The sequence below is a fragment of the Denticeps clupeoides genome, chromosome 17, assembly GCF_900700375.1.
Source record: "Denticeps clupeoides chromosome 17, fDenClu1.1, whole genome shotgun sequence".
NCBI classification, from domain to species: Eukaryota; Metazoa; Chordata; class Actinopteri; order Clupeiformes; family Denticipitidae; genus Denticeps; species Denticeps clupeoides.
The window spans coordinates 13,909,128-13,936,027 of NC_041723.1; the positions used below are offsets into that span (position 1 = coordinate 13,909,128).

Consider the following 26,900-nt stretch of genomic DNA (forward strand, 5'->3'; position numbering starts at 1 on the left):
ACAGTGGACCTCTCGAGCCTCCATTGGGTTCTTGGTCACCTCCCTGACTAAGGCCCTTCTCCCCTGATCGCTCAGTTTAGGTGGCCGGCCTGCTCTAGGAAGAGTCCTGGTGGTTTTGAATTTTTTTCCACTGATGGATGGTGGAGTCCACTTGTGGACAATTAAACTGCATCTCAAGGACGATCAGGGAAAATCAGGGCACAACTTTTGAGCTTCATGGCAAAGGCCACGAATGCGTCTGTACATGTACTTTCTCAGTTTTGCTATTTTTAATACATTTGCCAAAACCTCAAGTAAACCTTTTCATGTTATCATTATGGGGTGTTGTGCGTAGAACACAAGAAAAAATAAATTTGATCTATTTTGAGATAAGGCTGTAACATGACAAAATGTGGAAAAAGTGATGCACTGTGATTTTTTTCTGGATTCTCTGTAAATGTCTAACTTTCACTTTGGAGGTAAATGGAATGTGAAAGCTGAAAGGAGTGATTCCTTAAACTGTGCATGTGGTTTGGTTAATGAATTTTGAATTTCCAGTGTTGCATTAAAGCATCCAGTCCTGTAAATACTGTCAAAGCCATTTATTTATTATTTATTTATCTGAACTACAGCGGATGCAGCAGACTATTAATGTAGGACACAAGCATCAAATCATTTTTCACAAAAAAATTTACACAAAATGGTGCCATTGCAAAAGAAAAATTATTGTTATTAAATGACATCCATTCACTCTCCAGTTTAATTAATAAAATAAGAAATCACAGTAGCAGAGTAAGGTTTTACTGCAGCCAATTTAGTTTACCCTGAAATTAAAATGTTTATTAAAGTTAAAGTGAAATACTTTTCAGGAAATGAATTTGACATGTGGGAGGTGAAACAAACATCAAGTTCCCCATTTGCAGATGTGCTTTGGTCTGGTTTCAGAAGACCAGAGTATTGTTAACCAGGCTTTTGACTGGATCACAGCTGAGAACTTTGGTCAAGCAAAGGCTGAGGTCATCTGAGACCACCATGCAGAACCAGAGCGGAAGCAGCAGCAGCATCAACGGCTCCTTGGCCTGGCAGACGTCCCTTCCTTGTGTGTTTCTGGGGATGTGTGCCGCCGTGGGGTTGCCATGCAACGTGGCCGTGGTCGTTACCCTCGCCTTCAAAGTCAAGAAGAAAGTGGACTTCACCAAAAAGCTGATCCTCAACCTGGCGGTGTGTGACATCTTGTCCCTGGCGATGGTGCCGGCCATCATTTATTTTCTGCTGCTGGGTCGGCTTCAGGAGGACTGGATGTGTAAGTTGTTTTCCTTTGTGATGTACCTGAGCTTGTACGCCAGCGTGCTGACCGTCACTCTGATGAGCGTGCACCGCGCCCACGTCGTCATGGAACGCTGTCCCAACCGGTTTCAAAAAGAGAACCTGCACAAGGTCCGTCAGACGGTGAAACTGATCGCTCTCTGGGTTCTGGCCTTCGTCCTGGCTCTGCCCATCATCCCAACTCGGAACATTGTGAAGAAGGAAGGACGAGGAGAGTATTACAGATGCCAGATACAGACAGACTCAGACTCGAGGAGAGTAGCGATTCTTCTGTATGAGATCTTGCTGGGGTTCTTCATCCCGTTCGTTGTCCTGGTCACCTCCTACTGCTGTCTGTGCAGGGAGATGCGCAAGCACAAAGCGGCCTGTAGCAGGCAGCAAGTGGCCACGCAGAGGACAGCCGTAATGGTGGCCAGTATTGTGGTGATGTTTTTTGTTTTCTGGACACCGGTGCATGTCATTAGTGCGGTGGACATTGCAGCCATCCTGTCAAAAAGCTCGGAACCAGACACATACGGTCAGCTGAAGACATTTAGGAAGAATATTGGGCATTTTGTGAAGACGTTGACTTTTATAAACTGTTGCCTGCACCCCTTTCTCTACGCGTTCGCTTTGAAGCGAAGATCCAGACGTGAAGCATCAGAGATGGTTTTATCTGCATCATCGTCATCATAGCAGGGCATTTTTGGCTTCTAGAGCACCTAAAATAAAATGTCTTTTCAATTTCATTTTTCACATTGTTTATTGAATTAAATGTATTTTGTTTTATTTGTTATATTAGTTAAAACTATATAGCATGAGCAGGCACTTAGGACCTGGTCCATATTTGTGGAATGAAGCTTGTGGCTGGACTTGCTCAATGCTCCAGAGATTAATATTATCGGCCATTACGTACTCAATTTAATTTGAAAAAAGAGGATGAATTATTCTCAAATTTGCTCTGACGATCATTAGCTAACTAGCTCAACCAAAAGCATTCGGACATAAATCATTCGCTGTTAGTTGTTGTGAAGCTCTCTTAATTGTATTAACATATTTAAATGTTTATTAAAAGTGTAAATTACATTTTTTGGGGATTCTTAAGAAGTTCATTTATTGTTAATAGCAGCCAGACAGCAATGTTGCATTAATACAGGAATGGAGGAGTGAACACATCTTCATGTCAGGGACTTGGTTCCTGTTTTTCCTCCAGTATTTGGTTTCATTTTAGACTGAAAATCTTATGAAACCGCAACCGGTTTTCAGTTCTCTGTTCCCAAAATCTCACCTATAATTTGTACTTTTTTATTTTTTGTAACACAAGAACCAGAAGACCCAGGTTCAAACGCCACTCACTACCATTGTGTCCCTGAGCAAGACACTTGAACCTGAGTGCCTCCAGGGACACTGTCCCTGTAACTACTGATTGTAGGTCACTATGGATAAGAGGGTCAGGTCAATTTATTTGTGGCTATTAGTGAAAGTGATTGTGATACACAGCAAGCACAGCACACGGTGACACAACGAAATGTGTCCTCTGCTTTTAACCATCACCCTTGGTGAGCAGTGGGCAGCCATGACGGGTGCCCGGGGAGCAGTGTGTGGGGACGATACTTTGCTCAGTGGTACCTCAGTGGCACCTTGGTGGCTCGGGATTCGAACCGGCAACCTTCTGATTACGGGACCGCTAGGCCACCACTGCCCCCACAGTGATTATCCAAAAAGTCCATTTACGTGTGTGGAAAAAGAGTGGGGAAAATTCGCTATGCACTATGCTATGCGCTATGACTTGCTCATCTTACTCGTCTTATTGGCTTTAAATCCTCTCCAAAGGTTTTCCACATTGCACATGACATATTCGAAACACCATGAGGCAAAACGTGAGTTTGCAGTTTATTTTTTTAATGAAAATATATTAAACATATATTTTCCAGTTATGCAATATACACCGTTCTTAACATATATAACGCTTTTCAAACCTTTTCAACACAGATTGAACAGAACGACATTACAACAAATACCAATCACCTTGCTTGAATTGACCGTAATTTTTAGAAGGGGTTCCGACTAGTTACACAACAACATGTTGCAGTACTTAATAACATAATTGCATCTCTGTGAACTGCTTCCTTTGATGAGTTCATCCGTGTGTCGTTTTTTGGAGCCTTTCGTGGAGGGTGGTGGTCATGGGGGGGTATCGCTGAAACACACATCTCTCTCTCTTTACCTTTTTACACACGTAAAAGACAGACACACACACACACACACCAACAGGCTTTCAGCATGAGCCAAGGAACACCCTCTCCTTATCTGACTCACCCCACCACTGACCCCTGACCTGCAGGGTGTGGCTTTACACAAGTGCTGAGGCATCTGAAACCGAGGCTTATCGTGGGAATACCGGAATCCTGAATGCCAGTACATGAGACGCTACACGCAAACCTGTAGTCCATTTGAGGAAGCATGCTGGGTTGAAGGTACAGTGTGAGTATTCTTATATCAGAACACTCTCTATGTAAATGCAAAAAGGTTCCCCAGTTGTTCCCCGCTAGGTCATAGCATGTTCTCGAGAACATTTCAATTAGCATTGGGAGCGCTTTAAATGTGCAAATACACATTTTTTCCCAGTATGCTTTGGGCCCACCTCACATACTCCTCTTGCAGCAGGAAGGAAAGCAATTTCACTCACAATTTTTTCTATCCAATTAAAATGCATTTTATAAAACATCATCAACGATTGATCTTAGATGAAAAACAGCATTAAGTACTTCTAGATACATATTTGGAATTTTAACATCCTGACTCAACACTTTGTAATAATAATAATGATACCAATTATAATAATCAGGAACAATAATTACATTATAGCAATAATAATAATAATAATAATAATAATAACAATAATAACGGATCAAGTCTAAAAACTAAAAACTTTTCTTTTTTCTCAGATAATCAAAAACATATAGAATACAAGTTCATTTTCTTTAACTTTTTACCCCTGTTTATGCTTAAATATTTACAGTGATTCATTTACAGCCAGTGGCCCCGCCCACTCAGGAAGCTGTCAGTTTTTTCCCCCTAAAATACAAAGCCCATGACACATACAAGGGTGTCCCCTCTGTAAGAGTTCGTTTGAGGCCTGCTTAATCAGTGTGTCCAGTCACCAGTGACCTTTGACCCCCCTCACATTGCTACGAGCTGACTGAGCGCCATCCGAAACTGCTGGGTGCACCCTGCCAGCTCACGCACCCTCTCGGTCATGTCCCGGGCGGCCCCGGGTGAGGGGTACTGCAGGGCGGCGGTCTTGGTGCTCACCACAATGTCCTTGAGCTTGTCGCAGAGTGTGTTGCTGTGCTGTGCCACCCGCGCCCGCACATCCGGCGACTTGGCCTGCCTGGAGAGCGTGTCCCCGATGAACACCAGCTTGTGGGCGCTGAGGATGACAAACTTGCTGTGTGCCACGAAGATCTTGGGCGGCTGGTTGTTGTTGATGGAGGAGAAGAAGGCGTCGATGGCATTGGTCAGCGTTGTGATGTTAGCCTCACACTGCTCAGTGTAGAAGAGGAGCAGCTGCCGGTCGCCGGCGCTCAACTTGCTCCGCGGTGCCTGTGGGTGGTGAGAGGGCGGCGTCCAACCCGAAATGTCGTTGTTGATTGGCCGGCTCACCTCCTGTTCCAGTCTCTCGAACTGTTTGAGCTGAATTACCCAGGAAAGTGAGAAACAGTGAGGACACAAGCCAAGAGCATATTTAACATTCATGAACACTTTTAAAATTCCTCCTCCAGCTCTGATGCAAAACACTACCTACAATAGCTGCTTGCACTCACCTGATGTTGCTCCAGCTGGGTTTTGTTGTGTCTCATGATGCTCCCTTTCTCTAAAAGCTGCCGCTGATTCTTTTCAAACTCTTCTTTGCCCTAAAATAAAATGAAAAAATAGAACATGTTACTCTAGCCACAACTTGTAAAACACACTAAAAGAATGAAACTCTCTAATCTACAATAGTCCAGCACATCGCCGTATTTCAAAAGATATCGGCAGATGTCCAGCAGGTGGCAGTGTGACATTACAGCACAAAGGGCTGCTTAGCACTCTCAGGCACACAGAACTGCACACATGGCCAAAAGTGTATAATCCCACGTCAGTACATATACACATTAGTATGAGAACACTTTTACCATACTAATTATGGTTTAATAACTGTGATTCTAACTACAAGCTGAGAGCTTACAGACCCCTGCATTGAAATATTGTGGACATCCTGCAGAAAAACAAACCCATTTAAGGACGAACGCCTTTATTACAGAGACAGTTGACTTGGACCGGTGAGTTGCCAACCCAAATCTCAAGAGCCACTGCGGCATCAAAATTGTCTGTCCCAGTACTGATGCATGTATTGGCTGGTGGACATTTGCAGTACGTCTTTCCGGGGTTTCGACGGGCGTACCTGTAAATGCACGTAGTCGTAGTCCTCCAACCAGCCCTCCTCTGTGGTCTCGTACGGCCTGTCCACCGCCTCCTCCTCTGCTGCAAACTTGGGCGGCGAGGGCAGGGGGCGGGACTGGATGTTGGCCCTCTCTGGCGTGCCCGTCTGGTAGGCTGAAACGTTGTTGTTGTTGGCCAGCTGAGCCAGCGGGTCAGCACCGGAGGGCAGTGGGGGCAGCGGCAGCTGTTGCTGCTGTTTGTTTGTCCGTTTGAATAACAGCGAGGCGTTGCCATGGAGAAAAGAAGCCAACTGCTTGGTGTCGTCGGGGATGCCACGTGCGCACATGATCAGGCGGTCGAGGTCGTCGCCGCCGCCGCCTCCTCCGCCCGTGGAGGGCGCTGCCAAAGCGGCAGGGGCCCAACCCGCAGTGTCCAGGGCCTGGGCGAACTTCACCAGCCCCTGGAAAGCCTCCTCCATCTTCTGCACCTGCTTGCCCAGCTTGGCCTGCAGAGCGCGGTCAGTGGCCTGGGCGGCGTTCGCCACGGCGCCTCGAGCGAACTCCAGCAGGTCCCGCACGGCCCCTCTCATCCTGTCCGTGGCCTGCCGGATGGAGGGCAGGCTGCTCTCCATGAGCGCCGGGCTCCGCCAGTTCCCGCTGACGAAGGACATGAGCAGAGAGACGGAGCTTTCCACCGCCTGCTGCAGCCGGGTCAGCCGCTCCATCGCCTGCTCCAGGTCCAGCAGCAGCAGACGTCCCGGCACGGCCGACTCCCGCACCGGGACCATGTCCAGGGAGGAGCTGCTGCGCGTGCTGCCTGTGCTGGAGGCCGACAGGCGTTTGAAGCTGACCGTCAGCTCCTCGGTGGTGGCCGCATCCCTGACCACCTGAGGAGGAACATCATAGACATAGTCGCCTGTGTCCTCTCCTTGCGGACGCTCGCGGGGGAAGTCATAAATGTCTTGAGGGTGTTGGGCCTGCACTGGAGGGGCTCCACCCTTGCGCAGGCTGGCCGGAATGTCATAGATCTCCTGGCCTTCAGGGAGGCGCTTGCCAGTCAGTGGGGGTGGCGGGACGTCATAAACGTCCTCGGGGATGGCCGGTTCTGGACCTCCTGGACCCTGGGACAGGTAGGCCTGGCTCTGAGTGTCCAGATTTTTCATCTTAGCAAAATGTGGGGGCACGTCATATGTCTCCTCCCTGATGGGACCATCAGGAACATCCTTACTGACCGAGGGTGGGAAGTCATAAACCTACATGGAAGAAACATGCAGATTATTACAGCGTATTTCGAAATATTTTCACATTGACATTGATATACACAGTAATTGCCCCCCAGAGCAACACATGGTTATGATATTAGTAGCAGGATGTGTGGGTTGGCTTGATGTTCAGGTATTTGTGAAAGTGAAGGAGTTGCACAATGTGACTGGAATTAAACTGGGGCTTCTCACCGTCTGCTGGGAGAATAATTGGCTTTTTTCCACACTGGGGGGCGTGTCGTAGATATCCTGAACACCATCCCGGCTTGGGGGGCCCTTCACAGCCATGGGGGGCGTGTCATAGACCTGGAGAAACAGAGAAGATGCTTGAGGTCAAGGGTGAGTAGGTACAAGCATCCTAAAGGAGAGGTGGCGAAGCAGAAATAACAGAAGTCCCTTCACTGGCTGTCAGCTTCAGAATACATACAGCTCGCCTGCCACCATTCTTTTACAGACAGTAAAATGTTAAGTGGGGTTTAGTGTATATAAATTATTTCATTATTGTACGTTTTAATCCCCGGCCCAGCTTAACATGTGGGCTTCCTGTGCTTGTATGTTCCTTTCAGACCATCAAGCCTTTCAGTTTCCATTATTTATATTATATATAAACCACCATGTCGAGCTCCTGTGTCGTTCCCCTCGCCGACGTGCCATGACAACTAAAATGTAGTCCATTTTGTGTCATCAGTGGTGTTTGATGTGACTGAGGTGAATTCCTTGCTTTACCCCCTCCGCCTCCTCTGCCTTAAGATTTTAGGCTGAACACAGGGATTACTGAGACTTATAGCTGACTGGGGGTCAGGGGGAGTGGAGATGTACACGATAGGAGACACACACAGGCCTGTTTCCTGCCTAGCGCCAAACACACACACTCAGCAACGCTCTGAAGGGATTAATACAGGCCGATCAAAGAACAGAACTCCAAAAGCAGGAGGGCATCATTGCAACTTGTGCTGCAAAGATACCAGCTTTAAATCTAATCCTCATTCTGACAGATAGCTGTCACTTCGCTTGCATGCAACAGGGAACCTGATATCATTCTGACACCTTTGGAACATCAGATATGAATTTTATATATGTACATATATTTTCCGGCATATTAAGCATATTAAGCTCTTAATTAAATGATCATCTTTGGCTCGCTTATGATTCAACACACCAACTGTGCACCAAAAAATGCCTAATCTCAAACCATAGAACGGCTAACGAGAGATTTGTAATTAGCACCCATCTCTCACAGTTTTACAACAGTACGACTTTCAAATTCTTATTGTGCTCATGTTGTGTGCTCTGGATTCACGTTCCCGAAAGCATTGTTAGATGCTCTAGCGTCTGGCCCCGGTTCTCACTGCCGAGCGTGAATCAGGATTTTTATTGGCTGACGGAACTCTGGAGGCTGTGGTCTTTAATGCAAACAACGCTTATGTAAATATGAACACTTTATAAAACGTTTATGGGGGCGCCAGGCAGAAGTGCTCTAGTTTAACACTCATCTGCGACGGGCCCCGAATGCACAACGAACTTGTAATCCGTTTCGAATCTCCATAAAAAAACGAATTAAAATTCCGCTTGCTGGGAACTTATACACCTCAAGCAGTGTAATGACTATCAATTCGTCCTTTAATTAAGTGCATTCTTACAGCATTAACTCCATCCTTCACCAGGTCACAGAGGGCGCCGATGCAGACAGCTCTCCTCCCGCCTCCTGACTGGCGGTGTAATGGCGGGAGAACGAGTCGGCGACACTTTAAAAGTTAAAAGTTGCTGCTCTCTCCCCGACGCCTTCCATTAAAAGGCAGCAAATTGCACTCCTGCCCGGCTCCCCGCTGCCCTCTCCAAACAAGAAGATTAGCAATTATAATGCTGCGCAAACAATGTGATACAATCTGCAGTGGAGGCCGCTGGGGGCACGGAGAGTGACAGAGCGCGAGGGGCGGGGGTGATGAGTACTAAAATCAAAACCGCTTGGCCAGAACGCGCGATCTGAGGGAGCTGCTTTCATTTTTTCATTTCGGCCCCAATTCATTCACAGTGGGCCTTTAAACATTCCGCACGCACCGAACTGGGCTTGATCTGAGTAAGGCCCGCGGTGCTACGGCAGCAAATGACGCTGAATGGCATTATCATTGGGCCGTTGGCTCAAAAATTCAAAAGCCTGTTTTTATTCTCTCTGTGAAAAAGAGGAAATAAAGAAACACGGCCGGCAGATTAGCTTTGCCGCTATCTCAGGGACAGGAGCTTGTTTATGGGACACAGCAAGCGTTTTATTATTTCTCTGACACAACCCGCTCGAGCTCCCACTTTCCCCGCCGGTTCGCCCTCCACAGACAAATATATATACCGTGTATTCCCCTTTTACTCTCCCTGCTCTGGGCTCTTTGTCTTTCCTTAGCCGGATGTCCTGACTGCTTCAGTTGTCATGCAACAGCGTGTGTGTGTGTGTGTGTTTGTTAGAACTGGAATTTACGTCTGATCTTTGCTGTGGGCCCCAGTGGAGCAGATCTTCCCAGCAGCGGTTTCACCTTCAGATGCGGATCTGGGCTCTGGGCGCCCACAGCAACCAGCCACACTTTACACAGGATAAAAATGCCTCTGGACAATTTCTACACGAACGCAATCCTAGAGCACATTTGGAAATGCTAATAATAAAACAATGACAAGAAGACAATCCTGTAATAATGAATAATAATGCGAGACACAGGTCTGAACTTTTGATTATTTTACCAGCAAAAGGCTGGCTTGATGTTTATCAGAAGTTAGCTCGCTACAGCACCAGAGCATGTTCACTCGCGGCACGTGTCTTATTTACAGCAAGCAGAGTGCAGCGAGTGCACCTGATCAGAGGTTAAAATGCCCCCCGCAGCGAAGAAGAAAGGGTGACGAGAGGGCAGATTTAATATTCCTCAGCGCATCAAATATTAATGTGCAGCCACTTCACAGACGGGCGACCTGTGGACAAACGCAGAGACAGCGAGAGGCGGAGCGGCCTTGTGACCGCTCCAGGGTTTCTCCTGCAGCAGCAGGGGTCAGGTGTGCTGTGGTGTTTGTGTAAAGATCAGGCGTGAGATCACGCCGCTTTGTTTTCAGAGTCTCTCACCTGCTGCTGGTGGTACTGCTGGCGGGCCGGGGGCACGTCGTAGATGTCCTGCGACGGGGGCAGGTGCCGGGGCACGTCGTACTCGTCCTGTTCAGCCTTTCCTGTGTCGTACACGTAGACCTGGCCGACCCGCATGGGCACAACCACCTGGAGGGGCAACAGATGAAATATTCAGTTTGTTGCTCACGCTTCATTGTCTGCAAACATAAATGAACTTATTTTCTCATTTTTAACACAGCCAACACCTAAAAGCAGAACCTAAATGCATTTATTGTGTAAGGGATAATCCACAATGTGTATGCCCAACACCAAGGCAAATGGTCACATGACACAAAGCATGGATTATCCTACTTATACCATGGTGTTACAACCCCCACTTTTTGTTTAGAAGAGTGACTATTGGCATGTTGTGTGGATTTAATCTCAGCATTCGCTGAGCATGGACACACACATTTGTCAATATCAGGTTATGCATAAGACAGATGTTGTTCTTTCCCAGAGCAGGTTGAAGTCGAGAGGCCAGCTCTGATCAGAGGTCCTTACGGGTCAGTGTGGGAACAGGAGCTGTCCCATTGTCCTCCTGTTTATGCACCGCTTTACCGTCGCGGCCCTATGTCAACCGCTCGGGCCTGGGAAACGAAAACAAGCTCCCTGCCATATTTATACAACAGCAGACACCCGCGAATCCTCTTCCCATGGAGACACCCCACTTGAAAAATCTCTGGAGCATACACGATCATTATTATTATTCACATAAAAAAACTAATATTTTCCTTCCACTAGCCGATAGCATAATATTCTAACATAATCTCTCGTAACGAGAAAAAGAGGCCAAATTTGCCACATTAGTATTCATGAAATTCTCTCTGCTCATGCATTATTTACAGAGGTCAAGTTTGGACTTTTTCCTCCATGCCGATCTTTGCCAGTCAATCTGAACTCCACTAACTATGCCTTCCCCTGCTGCCTGTGAGTTTCCCTGTCTTCTCCGCCTTTAATCTGGCTCCACCATTGATCCCCTGAAGGTCCATGTAATCACAGCATCAGCCTGTGCTATCTCAGCTGCAATCAGGGCTGGGAAGTCTGATTATCTCCGCTGTGGAGCTGAGGAGGAGCTGCAATGATGCTCCGTACTGCCAGCCTCTTATATCCCCCCATCTGTACAGGAAGGCAAACCGCCCGGTTTATACAATAATACGATACCCCGATCAGAATACAAAGTATATGTCACTAGTGCAGCACAATTAATCACAATTACAAAACGCTTAAACATTTACACAATATACAAAAATATTTATTAAGGTTAGGAGTTAATTACATTACATTAACATTCATGACATTCAGCAGTCTTCCTTATCCAGATCCTTATATCAGTAACTACAGGGACAGTCACCATGGAGACACTCAGGTTAGTGAGTCTTGCTCAGGGACTGGTGGTGGTAAGTTTAGTTTAAACCTGGGGGTGAGTGTATAACCCACTAGTCTTCTACCACCATAAATCAGGTAAAAATGAGGAACAGTTTGGTTGTGATTTATTAGGTTAAGCATAAACAATACATAACGCACCAAAAAGTAAACGTAAATTAGTACGTCATTCATCTCGACAGTAGTAAGCAGGCCTAGGCATTGTTACCTAGGGTGTGTGTGGATAGTAGCGGGCTGGCATGCAGAGGCCAACACGCCCCTTTTCAGGTTAAGGTGAGAGAACATAATACATGAGAGAGAGTCCCCCTCAGGACCGGTGGTGGCCCCCAACCCCAACTCTGTCCGACCATCTTCCGCTCACACGAACGTGCTATGCTAATGGGTCTCATTGTGATACGTCCACCCTTCACCCCCGCCAGACAAACCCCTGTGGATGGTGCTGGTGTTAAGCCTGCAGTGTTGTTACTTACTGAACTATTCTCCACTCTTAACTTCACACTATGAGCAGTAATTACATTCAACAGCAGAGGAAACCCTTCCTGATCCTGTAATAATATTTGCTCTCTCATTCAACGGGCTGTCAATTGTCATGTGACGGCCATGCTAAGCAGGATATTAAGTAATTACTCGTTAAATAAGTCTGACTTGGATAATGCCTCTCATCCCGGCCGCACACAACCCCCTTCCAGGAAAATGGAGTTCCCTTTGCTGCTCGGCTTTCTTTTCTTTTGGTGGTCAGGTTCTCTGCGGTCCCCTCCTTCTGTCCCTCCTGGTCTCCAGACAGCTGCAGTAAACGGGCGAATTCTCCACGGTGCTCCACACACTTTCACACGAGTTACGATCCGCTGCAGGTGCTTCAAATAACACCCCATCCAGGTATGAAGGAAACACACACTGCTGTCACACACAGCACCTCTCGATGATAACGTGTCACGTCCACAGTTCTCAGATCTGTGCCAAAGTCATAACACAGTGTTGTTTTTTTTTAACGCAGCAGCTATCCCGCGTTGAATAGCGGAGTCTTATCTTGTGCACCTTGACCTCGGCAAGTGCCGGGGCCTCTCAGATGCCGCAGTCAATAAACTAATGGCCCGTTTAACCCCTGCCTATCAACACTGACGATTCCGTAGTAGCTTTGTGGGATTATGGGCAACGTTTCCCCGGGAATCCTCTCACTTAACGGAGCAGAACCAACAGTCTCTTCAACAGGCCCTTAAACCCTCCTCCACCAGTCACTCGAGCTTCCCAGTGAGAGCCACTAAACAGGTTGGCCATAACTAATGCTGATCAATGGAGTGAATTATTGGCGAGAGCTGCGGAAGGGGGCTGAGACACATATGGGCTGTGCTCTCATCCGGCGCTCATCAATAATATTGAAAGATTTGGTCAATGGGCCCCGGACACAAGGAAGGAATGGGGGTGACTTCGGCCTCCAGATGTCACAGCCCGCCACAGTCAGGCTCGTTACGATGATGTCATAAAGAGACTGGGGGACAATAGGGGTCCTCCCAGCCCAGTTCAGCACAGGTCCACTTCCAGAATGACCCCCCCACCTCACATAATGGAGATGTGGCAGCTGACACCGTCCTGCGTGCCACTACTCCCAGCTGTGCATGAGCATCCAACAAAGCCATTTGTGCCATCGTTATTTCCCGCCAACATCCGCCTTTCTTCTTACCCCCACCGGGAGAGACTCTGATTAAGTGATCTTTCATGCAAATTGAGGGCCTTGCTCCTTAATCATTAAATATGCATGTTCAAATGAGACCTTACAGAGGCTCCCCTTTTTTCTGCTTTCAATTTTAATTGTTACGTCTTTTCTTTCTCCTGTTTAGCGGTTCATGGCAGTCTCTGGGGGGCGTGGTCAGGGTTCGAATAATTACCTTAGCGTAATTATTTTCTGTTGAAACCAGACAGTTTCAGATCAGCCCATGATCCAACTCAACCAATCACAAAGCAGCAAATCTGGATGCGAGGGAAAGGAAGCTGCCGACCAAGCTGGTCTGCGTCTCATGAGAGCCGAGAGTATGAACAGGATTTGGCCGCCTGCAGTCGCCTTGGCGATGGCTGGACCGACACAATGGCGTGACTGGGCCATGAGTAACTCACTTGAGAGCTCTGGAGCATAAAGCAGGGGGTCAGAGTTCAAACACCCAGGGGCTCTCGCATAACTTCACACTGGTTTTTTACCCTTACATGCGCTGTACCACGTATGACAATCCCCCCATGGGTCACCCATCACTTCCTGGCCATCTGTGTCACAAGCTGTCCCACAAGCTTCTTTCAGAGCCCAGGGCGGGTGGGGGGGATTTTATAGAGGGGGTCAGTGCATGGACAGCATGCAAGAGGCATTGTTTTACCACAGCAGCAAGTGGCGTCATCACTGACCCCTCTGGTGACAAGAGTGAAAGACATGGAGGTCAGTGCATGACACTGATGTGTGTCACCGCCTCAGATATGCTCCTTCCATTTGCATGTTAATGTTGACTTCATGTGTGGTGTGTATGTGTTATGTGTAGTACATTCTATCTAAACAAAACATCATAAAAAATGTAAATAAAATTTCATTTTATTGTTACTCTTCTTTTATTCATTTAATTTTCTAATGTATGCATAATTAAATTTTTTGCTAGTGACCAGATCTTTTATTTATTGTCTCTTACTTTAGTCTTCTGTACAGCACTCTGGTCCAGTGTGATCGTAAAAGTTGGGAAGTTGGACCAAAATAAGCGCAATTTTTCTACTGAAGTCTAGTGAAAAGGAAGCGAGAGCCTGTATAAACCTAAAAATCTAGTCATATAGTCCAGACTAGTCTCTTCTGCATGTGGCTCTCAGCTGGGGTGGGACGTTGCTGCCAGAGGAGCCTCATCTGGAGCCATCTGCAGTTGCACAGCGAATTTTACGGCCCTCGCCGCTCCGCCTCGAGTCTTTCAAGACCAGACGTAGCAGTGTGAGCTGCTCACAAATAACAACAGGGCTTCAGAAGCTCACGGTGCAGTACAAGCCATACAGGTCTATCATTACTATGCCAAACGTCTTGGGTGTTTAACGTACAACTTTTTTGGGGTGGATGCAGCTGTTTATGTCAGGAGACATGCCTACCCCATGGGTAAAAAAGGCACAATGCATGGCTGCTGCCATGTGATGCAGGATTAACCAGTATTTAATTTTATGCACATCTTATGCACATGCTTGTGTGTGTGTGTGTGTGTGTGTGTGTGTGTGTGTGTGTGTGTGTGTGTGTGTGTGTGTGTGTGAATGAGTGGCGACCAGTGCTGGAGACACAGAGACCCCCGGCGTTAATCTGCAAATACCTTGCTGGCAGCCCCAAGCCCCTGGCCACATGGCCCACATTACTGGTGTGGGTGTGTGTGGTGCTCCCCACCTTTTTCTAACCATACTTTATATACCGTTCTATTTTTATTTCTATGGCTGGATGCGTATTTCTATTCATTTCTTTATTTCCATTTCCTCTCACTATTCATTGTGTGTCCCCAAACATAAACTCCTCTTCATCTCCTGGTAATACAACACTCCTCCCGGCACCTGTTAATAAAAGAGATGCGACTGACTTGGTCTCCGTGGAGACAGCAGCATCTCTGGCTCCGTTTACATTAGGAAACTGGAGTGACTCAAATCCAATTTAATGCAACACAGATCTGAGGTTTTCAAGGCTGTGTGGACACAGAAAGCCCAAGTCGTTTTCATCTGCGGTCATAGATTGTATATCTCTCCAATCGTCATTAGCCATGCAACCAAAATGTGTGAACATTCTAGTTTTAAAAGAAAAAGACTCTCACTAGTTGTGAGAGGAAAAAAAGAAAATGAACAACGATGCTTGCAATCTGACTGTCTCAATCCATTCCAGCAAGTAGACGAAAGGGGACGACGGTGACATGTTTCCATTAATTTACTTATTCTCTGAACTGGGTACAGGTTCCGCTTTAGGTGTTGCAACTTAATATGACATTTGGTCTCCGCTGGAAACTGTTAAGTAGATCTTGTTTCCTGAATCTCGGTCTGACTCTTTCATGTCTGACCTTAAGGAGAGCAAGTAAAACATCAGAGGGGCGCTGTTAAAACAGTGACCATTGAGTTCACCGCCGCAGGAGCTGCCGCCTCACTAGAGCCAATTAGGAGCACACGCTTACTGACAAACATGTGTGTGCTCATCATCATATTCCTGCTCTGACTACTATGCTTCAGTACATTAAAATGATCAGTAGATGAAAGTGAAAAAGTCAAAGTGACGTGACTGTCATTGTGATACACTGCAGCACAGCACACGGTGACACAACGAAATGTGTCCTCTGATTTTAACCATCACCCTGAGTGAGCAGTGGGCAGCCATGACAGGTGCCCGGGTAGCAGTGTGTGGGGACGGTGCTTTGATCAGTGGCACCTCAGTCTCACCTTGGCGGATCGGGTGATTACAGGGCCGCTTCCTTAACCGCTAGGCCACGACTGCCCCCCCCCCAGTAGATGAAACAACACAGTAAAAATACAGGGTCTTTCGACATTTTACTGCTATTAAAACTCGGTAGACTTGTAAGTGCATTGATAATTGATTCTTTCTTCTTTGTTGTTCCGACCAAACTTGTGACTCTGCGGGTCAAGCTGAGCATTAAGTGTGTATCGCCATACACACACAAACACGGCAGGTGGGTATCCACCTTTTGTAGAAGAAACGTTCGGCCGCCAGTTCCACCTCCTTGACTCCCCTCTGGCCTGCACTTTCTCGGGCCTTTCAACTCTCCGCAGCACAAAGCGAGCACATGGCCCCTGTGATATTCCATCTCTTTGATGAGGGCCAGCGAAGCACAAATAAAAGCTCTCAGGGCCCTGCTGTTTACGCCGGGGGCAGATCCCACACCCGTCACGGCCCTCCAGGCCGGCCGACCCCGTCTTTGCGTGAAGGTAATAACAGGACGCGGGCGCTTAGGGCACCGTGTCCTCTCTAATTCCCGCTCCGCTCTCCCACTTTACCCCCTCCTCTCCAGCGCTCGACTCCTTTCCTGAGTCTGTCCGCCCCCCTCTCCTTTCCACTGCACTCACTAGTAGAGCAGAAAATGAATCCGCAGCAGGTAATGGAGGCGATGCCATCAGGCGTAAAGCTGGGTGCTTCTCTCCATTCTCTCAACATACACACGCACTTACACAGTTCTTATTGTACCTTTGCAAAGAACTAGGTTAATATGTATGGAACATATGCATACAAAGCATATAAACAGTGCAAAATCTATGCATACAACTACGCATAATCCCAAAATATCCCTACATTTACAAAAGTTCTTTTCTTTCAGGACAGACACACACGGAGGAAGACGAGGAGAGCTGACCTCTTTATGCTGCATCAGATTTACTGCAGTGTGTTCCTGGCACAGTGACTCACATCTCCCAGGCCCTCTTCAGATCCCACACAGGGACGGAGAGTCCAGCAGTGACCCATGGTAGCCGGTCGCAGACGAACCGGGCCTGGCTGCGGGCTGGTGGCCAGATAGACGTTCTCACCAGGGCACAGGGCTACTGGTAACTGGCATGGGTCCAGACCACTTCAGACCACAGGCAGATGCCGGTTAACCCCCCACAACACCAAAAAATGGATGCATTAAAGAGGGCTTTCAAATGAAGAACATCAGTGGACGTGCAGATAAGTCATAGTGCACGACTACAGCCAAAGGAAAGGAGGGCATTCGGAGGCGGGGCTGATGGCACGTAGTCACTGTGCCAGCGTGTGCAGCCGTGTGGGCCCAGTGAAAGAGGTCCTTTTACACAAGCACACAATGTGCTTCAATTAGGCTCTGAGTTACTCTTTTAATCTCAGCCCCAGAGGGGCAGCGAGCCACGTTTCACACAACCAGGACAGTTATTTCTGCAGAAAGTGAGAATGAGCGACAGAGTCAAGAAAAAACGCAATCAGAGATGTCTGAATCTGTTCTACAATAGTGCAGGGTGAAGGGCCTGCAGCAAGCAGGGGCATTTATGGAGAAGTAACCATCCAGAAATCTCCAAATACTGTGGCCTGAATTGAGAATTGTTACTACTATGAAGGTACCTCCCCACCCACACTAATCCATGGGGAGTGAAGGCAGGCATCTGGAGGCATTGTGATCCCCTGAACAACGTTCTGCAGGATAACTTCGTTTCACGTACATTTACGGCAATTACCAGACGCCCTTATCTAGAGCGACTTACAATCAGTAGTTACAGGGACAGTCCCCCCTGGAGACACTCAGGGTTAAGTGTCTTTCTCAGGGACACAATGGTGGTAAGTGGGATTTGAACCTGGGTCTTCTGGTTCATAAGCGAGTGTGTTACCCACTAGGCTACTACCACCCTACCATTGAAATTCTCTGATGGGAATGGCCTCTTTCAGTGACTGGGCCATGGTTACTGTGCTCTGACGCACTGTAAAAAATACTTCTGGAAGTGGAAATATTCCACGAAAGCATCTTTAGGACAGGCTGGAAAGACAAGTCTTATCTATATCGCATGACACACCTCAAACACTTGAAGTTAAAGGTGTTTTAGCAGGAAAAGGTGGCTGCATGGTGTAATGTAAGTAACATTTCATGGATATACACCAACTTAAAATGTAAAAAGAAAGTAAAAATCTCCCTTGCTTGCCCATCACACACCCCTCAGCACCTTTGTGAATCTATAAGCACCTACTCTACTCAAACCTGCCTGTTCCTACAGATAAGCCTTCCAGCCACTCCCTGGCCTCACGTGGCTCAGGTCAGCGCCTAGACACTTCAAAGCCTGCCGGGATTACACATTTACTTCAAGACCCGGCTCCGAGCACGGAAACAGGGCTCTCTTTTGCTCTATCTCCATTCAACCTGTCCTTCTTCTGTCAGAAGGAAATATTCCTTCCCATAATAACCCAAGGGAGGGTGGGGGATTAGCTAAATAGGCAAGGGTCTACCTCTACCCCTCTGCTGGTCACGAGGTCACCTGCCTCCCCCATATCCGAGCCATGGTGCAGCGAGAGCCACAGCAGCATTCACTAGACACTGGAGTGTTTGCCGCCCTTGTGTTTACGCCAGAAGGTCAAAGTGCGGCTGCATGCGGCCGGATGGTTAATGCTTAACCCAGGGGAGCAGGTCTCCAGCAAACACTATCAGGCCTAAACACATTCGAAAATCCCCATTAACCTTCGGCAAGGCGGGGGTGCACACTACGGATGTGGAAAGGCTGATGGGTACTTGACCCACCTTAATGTTCCGTGCTGTTACGCAACACCGAGCTGTAGCATCACATTTTTCACTTTTTTAGTACTACGAGGTTGAGGTGTTTGGCCTAGGAAGGGGTGCCAAGGACTCACCGAGGTGCCACTGAGCAAAGTACCGTCCACACACACTGCCTGCCGTTCCCCTTTCATGGCTGCCCCATGAGAGCGAGCGTTAAATGCAGAGACCGCATTTCACCGTGCGCACTGGGTGCTGTGCTAATTACTTTGACTTTGTAAACAACTTCAGCTGTACTTGAAATTTGTAATGGAAATAAACTCAGATCCGGTATGCTGAAAGCTCCGTTTTCTGCAGCTGTATGGCTTTAGCTGAAATGCTTCTCTGCACCGCGCCTCTTCAGCAGCAATGCAGCGCATCCCCAGGTGATTTGGAACAAATGGCATCAGAAGCCTCTCCGCCTAGCTGCTCCATAACCAACAGTCATTATCACCACATTAAGCCAAACTACATTCCTCATCTAGCTAGAGGGGCTTGTGTTATCCGTAAAGCTTATTCATTTCTTTTAAAGCTGCGGTGCAGAAAGGACAGATAGCGGTGGGCAATTTATTTAGCTGTTGTTTTGTCTGTGTCTGGTGCTGTTAAGCAGTTGCCATGGCCATGGCAAGGTAGTGTTCCAATGTAGGGTGGTAGTAGCCTAGTGGGTAACACACTCGCCTATGAACCAGAAGACCCGGGTTCGAATCCCACTTACTACCATTGTGTCCCTGACAGCAGAGACTTAACCCTAAATTGCTCCAGGGAGACTGTCCCTGTAATACTGATTGTAAGTCGCTCTGGATAAGAGCGTCTGATAAATGCTGTAAATGTAAATGTAAATGTAGTGTAAATAGATTAAGCCCTTATTACACCTCGCACTGCACCTCGTTTACTCCGAGCCTCCAGTACGGCTCGCCTGGTCCCTCCATCTCTGAAGGTAAAAGGAAGACATGCATCTAGACTCTTCTCCGTCTTGGCCCCTCGGTGGTGGAATGAACTTCCCCTCGAGGTCAGAACAGCTCAGTCACTGAGCACCTTGTAATATTTAGATTAAATTGTAATTTTCTTGTTGTCGAACATTGTGTACAGAATCTACAACAGAGTGAATTAAATAGATGTATTCATAGTTGGGGGTCCTAGTGAACCGGAATTGATCTCTTCATCGATGGTAACTTGAAAGCACGTTGTAAGTCGCTCTGGATAAGGGCGTCTGCCAAATGCCGTAAATGTAAATGTAAATTAAGCTGCAGAGAGACAAATACTATGGGTGCACGATTCAGATAATGTCACAATTCGTTTCGATTCCGATTATTGGGCTCACAATTCGATTCAAAACGTTCCTTAATTCAAAATGTTCATTATTTTTTATTTTCCATCAGTCTGATACGAAGTTGAAGTCACATTACAAAAATATAAACTGTTGCAAATATAAACTGCAAACCGTCAACTTAATTGACACTTGAGATAAAAGTAGATTAAATCAAACCAAATAAGAGCTGCTATATTTGGTTGTAGAGTTCTATTATCAGAATGAATAAAAATGCTGCTACATTTGGCTGTAAAGTGTTGTAACAAGTGTAACATCCACACTATATTAATTAATTGTGAACATTTTCTTTTTACCTAAACCGTTTCCATTTCAGTCCTGAGTTTTATTAATCTCTTTCTTGCCATCAATGTTGTAGAATCCAAAATGTGCCCAAACGTCTGCCTTAAATGAGGGCGGGGCAGGTGAAATTTCTTTTCCATGGCGCGTCCATCCATTGCTTGCACGTGCGCACACCCACTTTCTTCTTATTCACACCAAGAATTACTATCTGAGCAGAAACCAGCATAGCGCCATCTATAGGATTGGCAAACTCCTACCCGGAAAAAAAATTAAACCCGTGCCATTACAAAATGGGAAATATGAATCGATTTTGTATCCTGTGTGAATCGATTTTGAATCGATTTTTTTTGCACACCCCTAAAAATACTGATTCAGGGACAGGCAGAGAGGCCAATTGAAGCACCTTAGTGGAGTGCACCCAGACTTTGAGTGGCACGTGCCAACATTGTCATACTTGGGGTGAAGCTGGCCACAGTTGTTCCGACTGCCTCCTCCACCGCCACACCCACAGGACACCCCTCTCCAGCCGACTCATGCCTGGCACAGCTGAGCAGGATCAGGCTCGCCTTCCTCCAGCCTTCAAAGGCGCTTCGGAGTACCAACCTGCTATTGTACAGAAACAACCCAACTGCTGTCTGTCCCTCAATCCACGACTGACGCCCGGAACAGTCAGCAAGGGTCTGTTGGAATGGTGGGAGCTCAGCTGCAGCCATGTGGGCTCCTTGTCTGTTGTTCGAATTGCGAGATCTTATTCCCCAGAAGTCAGAGTGGGAACGTAAAGTCCAACAACAGCGGCTTCATCCACTGAATGCTGGAGGTGTGCAGCTGCACTTGCTTCACAATTCAATTTGCTCAAGATTCTAACGCTAATTATTATTGCTGCATTATCGCACAATTCACTGTTACTACAGAATTACAAGGACCCAGATTTAAACATTCTTAACTTGGCTTTTTTTTAAATTATATAAAATCTTATTACTGGACACAAGGACAAGAGACCTTGAGGCTGAGTTTACTTTATGAACTCATGACCACTGCATATATTATGAATAATGCTCTGAACGTGGCTTTAAGATGAAGAGACTCTTGTTTTCCTTTCTGTCACCTGAACCGATACGTCTGGACTTTATTCAGTCCCTATCTGTGCAGCTGGTGACCTCCCATCCTCCCTCCATCCACCCCTCTCAGACCTGGGACGAGGGGGGTGGGGTAATGGGGGGAAAGTAAGTGGAAGGAGGTGGCAGGGCATGTGACAGGGTCACCATGAGGTGAGTGAGTAGACACACCCTGCTGTGTGTCTGTCTGTTTGTCTCTCTGATGCCTGGTGACCTCAGAGGCTGTGGCACTTTTCAAGGCCTGCCTCCATTTCTACACATTCTAGAGATTTCCCTACATTGCATGGTTTCTCTATGCTGGCAGGTCTTAGTGAGGCCTGTCAGAATACCTGGTATAACCCATGGCTGGCAGGGCACCCCGAGGAGAGCCGTGATGGTGGTGTGAACTTGGTTGGTGGAGGCCTGTGTTCAGTGAGTGGCCCTTGGCGGGCGGGGGCCGCAGCTGCGCTCCTCCTTCCTCATCATCACACTTCACTTAGCTCTGCTGCTCTCACACATGGCCCTGTGGCTGGTGCTTTGTGAACCCACACCCACCCACAGCCCTGGTGCCACCGCACCCACACGGTCTCGTAGTTTCCGCTTATAGTACGGATCTGCACTGTTACTACACTGCAAGTATGATCGGTATTTTGCAGGATTGTGTGAGTACTTAGACATGCATAGTTGACATATATATTTGACCAATGAAGACTAAACTAAGGATTCTCCAGTTTTCATTTCTTTTATTAGTGTTGCAATATTTAACATTCTGCAAACCCCTAATTGCAACGGATTGACGATTACGATGATTAAGCAGCTGGCAGTATCTGTTGTGCTGCATTATTTATTATCTACAGTGCTCTCTCTGTCACACCCAGGCACGTTTATTTTGTCAACATGTGGCCTTAACCATGACAGGTAACCTTGAGCTCTTCTCTTTCAAAACCCCAAAACAAGGGAATGAAAGTGAGGACAGAGGCTACATTACATTTTATGATTAGAATGAATAAGTAATGGGTGCAAATTTGCAGCTTCTGTCTTACCTTCCCCAGGGTCTTGGATGAGTCCCAGCTCCTCGTCTCTGTGGAGGGGGGAATCTGGTAGATATCCTGAGCTTGGTTCATGGAGGGTGGCACCTGGTAGATATCCTGACCTGGACCAGGACCTCCAGCTGATGGTGGCACCTGGTAGATGTCCTGCCCTGGGTTATTAATTGAGGGGGGCACCTGGTAGATGTCTTTGCCAGGGAATTGTGAGCATCCTCCTTGCTTTTTGACGAGTGCGGGGGCTTTAGCTTGGGGTGTCTGAGGGGGAGGCGGTATTTGGTACAGGCTGGCGTTGCCGGACTTGCCGTGGGTGGGTGGGAACATGTAGACGCCGTCAGGGTTACTGGAAGCCGTGGAGCTAGCGGAGGAATAGGCGGGATGCATGGCCGTGTACTGGGAGGCTGGGGAGGGTTTACTGTAAGCCGCCGGCTGGGGGGGCACCAGCTGGTTGGGGGCAGAGTTGGCCAGCGGTGTCGACGGCTGCTGTTGCTGCTTGTCGTACATACCGACCAGGATCTTCAGGCGATTGCCAGGGACGATGCCCTGGCGGCCGTGCAGCGAGCAGAGCCACCAGCCATCCAATCCCTGTGTGTCACGCTCCAGCACTGTCATGATGTCACCCTTTCGGAAGGAGAGCTCGTCTGGGGACTCGGCCACATTGTCATACAGGGCCTTGGCTAAGACATTCTGTATGGAGACAAATGAAAAATTTAAATCAATCTCTGCTCCAATAAAGCACACATGACCAGCGTGAGTTGGTCCAACACCTCTGCTCCACACTAGCAGGACTCTGTCACTGGCCGAGGCATTACAAAATGTCCCGAGCAAACACTGCTTTTCTTTCACACTAAACAAATATTTGCCGAAGCCCCTCCACACCCCTCCCCAACTTGCACCTCTCTCCCTCTTCTTTGGCACCGAATACTGGTCCCGCATGGCACAAGTCCAGGACACATATGCCTACCCGTTCAAAGTGGCTCTTTAATGAAGCATGGACAGTCTATAGGCTCTCGATCACGGCACACTGGCAATGAGGACAAGAAGTGAACGGCTAATTGCAAAAAGATTTATCGACATAAAACCCAGAAGAATGGCTCTAAACATGCATATATTACACACATGATCGTAAAAAAAAAATTATAATAATGTACGTTCATATCGTTATTATATAGGACAATGAGATTGTGTAGCTTTATGGGAGTTTTGTGAATAATGGGTTGATTTAATTGAATCCTATAAATTATCATAAATATTAAAACTGTCTTCCTCCTCATAGTCAACGACAAGTCAATTATATCCAGACCAGCTGCCACATTGTGTTTTTAACTAATGAATTTCACATTGTAGTCTCTGTTAATAACATGCTTATCAAAAATAATACCACCCATTTATGGACGCTTGGATTAAATATTAATCCGTGTCTCGGCAGTAACCGAAATCATGATTTTATTTTTTACTAATATTGCTTGTAACTGGACATTTATGCCAAATGCTAATTATTTTAGGTCCTCAGAATCAGACACTCTTCTCAACACCTCAGCTTTGGTGGCAGTGGTGGCTTAGCGGTTAAGGAAGCGATGGGTGATGGACACATTTCACTGTGTGCACCGTGTGCTGCGCTGCTGTGTATCACAATCACTTCACTTTACATGTTTCCCTCCTTGCCTGTCTCAGTCTACCGTGGTCCCTGTTCATCGTTCTTGCCACTCGTCAATGATGGACCATACAAGGGACAGCCGGGTATCCTTTTATGTACGGGGTGATGGGCTTAAACCCAGATGGCTGGAGATGAAATTGGTTTGTACGGATTATTACTACATTTTACAGCAGGAAGCATCCTCACATTACACACACGCACATCGAATGTGGCCCTGTCCAACTGCTTACACACATAATCTAAATGATCCACAAGAGAGGGTAAATGATGTTTGCACAATCAAGAAACATTACTTCCATTGCCTATTAAGTGGGCCATTTTCTCTCTCGTTATTCTGGGTTATTTACCCTCCCTGGTCGTTACTGGGCATGTGCCGAGTGCCACAGTCGCTCCAGTTCTGAACCACTGAATGTGATCTCGGTCTGACTGATGGGACTGGGCCTCTCCGCTAGTGTGTGATGAATGCAGGTTTTGTGCCGGAGACAGAAGAGAGACAGAGAGAGGTGTACTCAGGCCAGAGCGCGGATGAATGCGGCGCTTGTGCGGACAGAGGGACAGTCGCTCAGTGTGAGGAGGTCCGGGGTTTTACACGCACGACCCCACACAATAGGGCCTGAGAGGCTGCATGCACAGTAGCAGCTGTCTGCGATGTCACCATGCAGGCATCGTGCATGCGCATACACAGGCGTACAAGCTCGCATACAGCATACAGACCTCTGATCATTGGTGAGGTCATCAGAGGTTCGTTACATCTGCACAGCGAACGCTGAAAATATTTCAGGTATTCATACGCTGAAGGAACGACGAAGGGCTTACAAACATCCAGGAATTCTTTCCCTCTGTTGTGTTGCAATGGCATTTCCTGTCCGAGAATCTTGATGACATCACAAAGACTTGAACTTCGCCTTCTATAATAAAAGACAAGCCAAGGCCCCGCACCTCTCGTCCACAACACATCCCTCTCTCTATTCTTCCAGTTACACACAGGAAGTGTTTGCGGAATGATTCACTCCTACATTTCTCACTGAGCAGAGACACGATTTCTCAGATCACAATCTCGGGACAGCTGATTTAGTCTGGGAGAAGACGGGCTTCTTTGGGCGGAGGTTGGACTACATTTTCCAACCGATTTTTGACCATGCTTCATAGTTTATGATGTTCGTGTGGAGACAGCTGATGACCCGAGCCCAGATACTTTGTAGATTTCTATTTGGAACAGAATTCAGAAACAAGTGAATCCACTTATCAATTCTAAAAGTGAACGCTGGGTGATCTTTCCTCGCCATGGGGGTGAACACTGCGGAGATCAGTCACTTGGGTCAAAACCTTCCCTCATGCCCTGCGCCAGGAGCAGACGGGGTCTGACGCCAAACTTTATTATCTCAGCAGAGAAGAAAGAGGAGAGCGAATGAAGACAAAAAGAGGCATAGAGGAGGAAAAGGAAATTCATCATCCCAAGACGATAAGTTCCCCCATTTGCATTTAAAAGGGTAATGGGCTTGAGAGGGGGGCTTAGAGGCCACAATGAGTTAACACAAGTGCAAGGAAAGAGTAGCAGATAAGGGGAATTGGGAAAGAGGGGCAAGAGAGGGAGTTCCACAGGAAGAGGAGAGAGGGGAAAAGGGGAAGCAGAGGAGCTGTGAGAGGGAAGGAAAGGGCTGTGGCGTTCATTCAGACAGCCACCGAACAGGAAGTAATGTGGCAGCTGGCTGAGCGCGCTCGGCGCAGACAGGTCAATGGACGGGAACGCATGGAGCGGGTGTGCTGGCTGAGTGTGCGTATTGGGGGGCTGTGCTCGTCCCAAAGACCGCAGACAATTTACCCACAGTGGCGGGCCGTAATAAGGGGATTCACCGGAGAACAAAGTTGCTTTGTGTTCCTCTGTTGTAATTTTTCCGTCCCTTTGTCCCTCCTCCCACCCCACGTCCATTTAAAAAAAAAAAAAACACCCCCCAGCCATCAGAAGTTTTTATTAGTTTAAAACAGATGGACACTGGAGACAAAACAAGGCACGTACTGTTGTTCACGGCACATAAGGCACCTGAGTCTGACTAAACAAAAATGGGCTCGGCACAAAAGGTGACCCTATATGCCCTGCCACTGATACACTGACATTTTTAGTGACTTTATTTTAATAACAATATCTACTTATATATCCGTTTAATCTTTACTATCATCTGTTTGCTGTATGTGTATCAGTAGAAATCAGTACTTGTTATGCCATGATAGAATACTAACAGAGCAGTGCTGCAGGGTCTTGATCAGAGGTGTCGGTGTGTATCTCCCTCCAGCTCAGCAAGAGACCCTCTTACTTCAGTACTCCCCCAACAATGCTTAAGGTGCCTGCTCCATCCGCAAAACTTCCCCTCTCATCCCACAAACATCTAGCTTTTGACGGGAGGCATTTACTAAATCCGGGTAGAATAAGGAATATTCTCTATTCGTCCGCTTTGAACAGAAGTATGTGTGTTGGATAACTATGGTTCGAGCTTCGTACAATCAGCCCTGCTGATGTCGTACAGAAAAACAGGAGGCCTAAGAGCAGTGATCAGTTTCAACGAGCATCTTGTTTTCGAGTTTGTCACGTGTTGTGACACGCAGCTAGTTTCAGCAGAGACTTTCCAAAGCCTAACTAAGCCCGGCGAAACAAGCAGCGCAGTCCAGACCGCAAACCTACATTTTTCTACTGGGACTGGGATACCGAGGATACTGGGCTGAAACAAACATGATGCCGAAAGTGGAGCACGAAGTGGCATTACTCCGGATTCAGGTA

General features: G+C 47.3%; 2 protein-coding genes across 4 annotated transcripts in view; one reads left to right on the plus strand and one right to left on the minus strand.

Moving 5' to 3' along the window:
* The first annotated feature begins 962 nt into the window (after positions 1-962).
* On the plus strand, positions 963-2,353 carry LOC114767344 (leukotriene B4 receptor 1-like). Its single transcript, XM_028959020.1, has one exon. The coding sequence runs from the start codon at positions 1,012-1,014 to the stop codon at positions 1,978-1,980; it is 969 nt and encodes a 322-aa protein (XP_028814853.1). The 5' UTR covers positions 963-1,011; the 3' UTR covers positions 1,981-2,353.
* An 811-nt stretch (positions 2,354-3,164) lies between these two features.
* Positions 3,165-26,900, minus strand: part of bcar1 (BCAR1 scaffold protein, Cas family member) — a 54,167-nt gene continuing 30,431 nt past the window's right edge. For all 3 annotated transcript variants that reach the window (XM_028958851.1, XM_028958849.1, XM_028958852.1), the window contains exons 2-7: positions 22,468-23,157; positions 10,068-10,214; positions 7,163-7,276; positions 5,732-6,961; positions 5,112-5,201; positions 3,165-4,980 (exon numbers count right to left, since the gene is read on the minus strand). In XM_028958851.1, the coding sequence (XP_028814684.1) occupies positions 4,468-4,980; positions 5,112-5,201; positions 5,732-6,961; positions 7,163-7,276; positions 10,068-10,214; positions 22,468-23,157 (2,784 nt within the window). In that variant the 3' untranslated portion in view covers positions 3,165-4,467. The remainder of the gene's footprint in view (positions 4,981-5,111; positions 5,202-5,731; positions 6,962-7,162; positions 7,277-10,067; positions 10,215-22,467; positions 23,158-26,900) is intronic.

Bases quoted from the DNA above. Each gene is read 5' to 3' on its own strand.
- LOC114767344 (XM_028959020.1), top strand. From the start codon at position 1,012: ATGCAGAACCAGAGCGGAAGCAGCAGCAGCATCAACGGCTCCTTGGCC.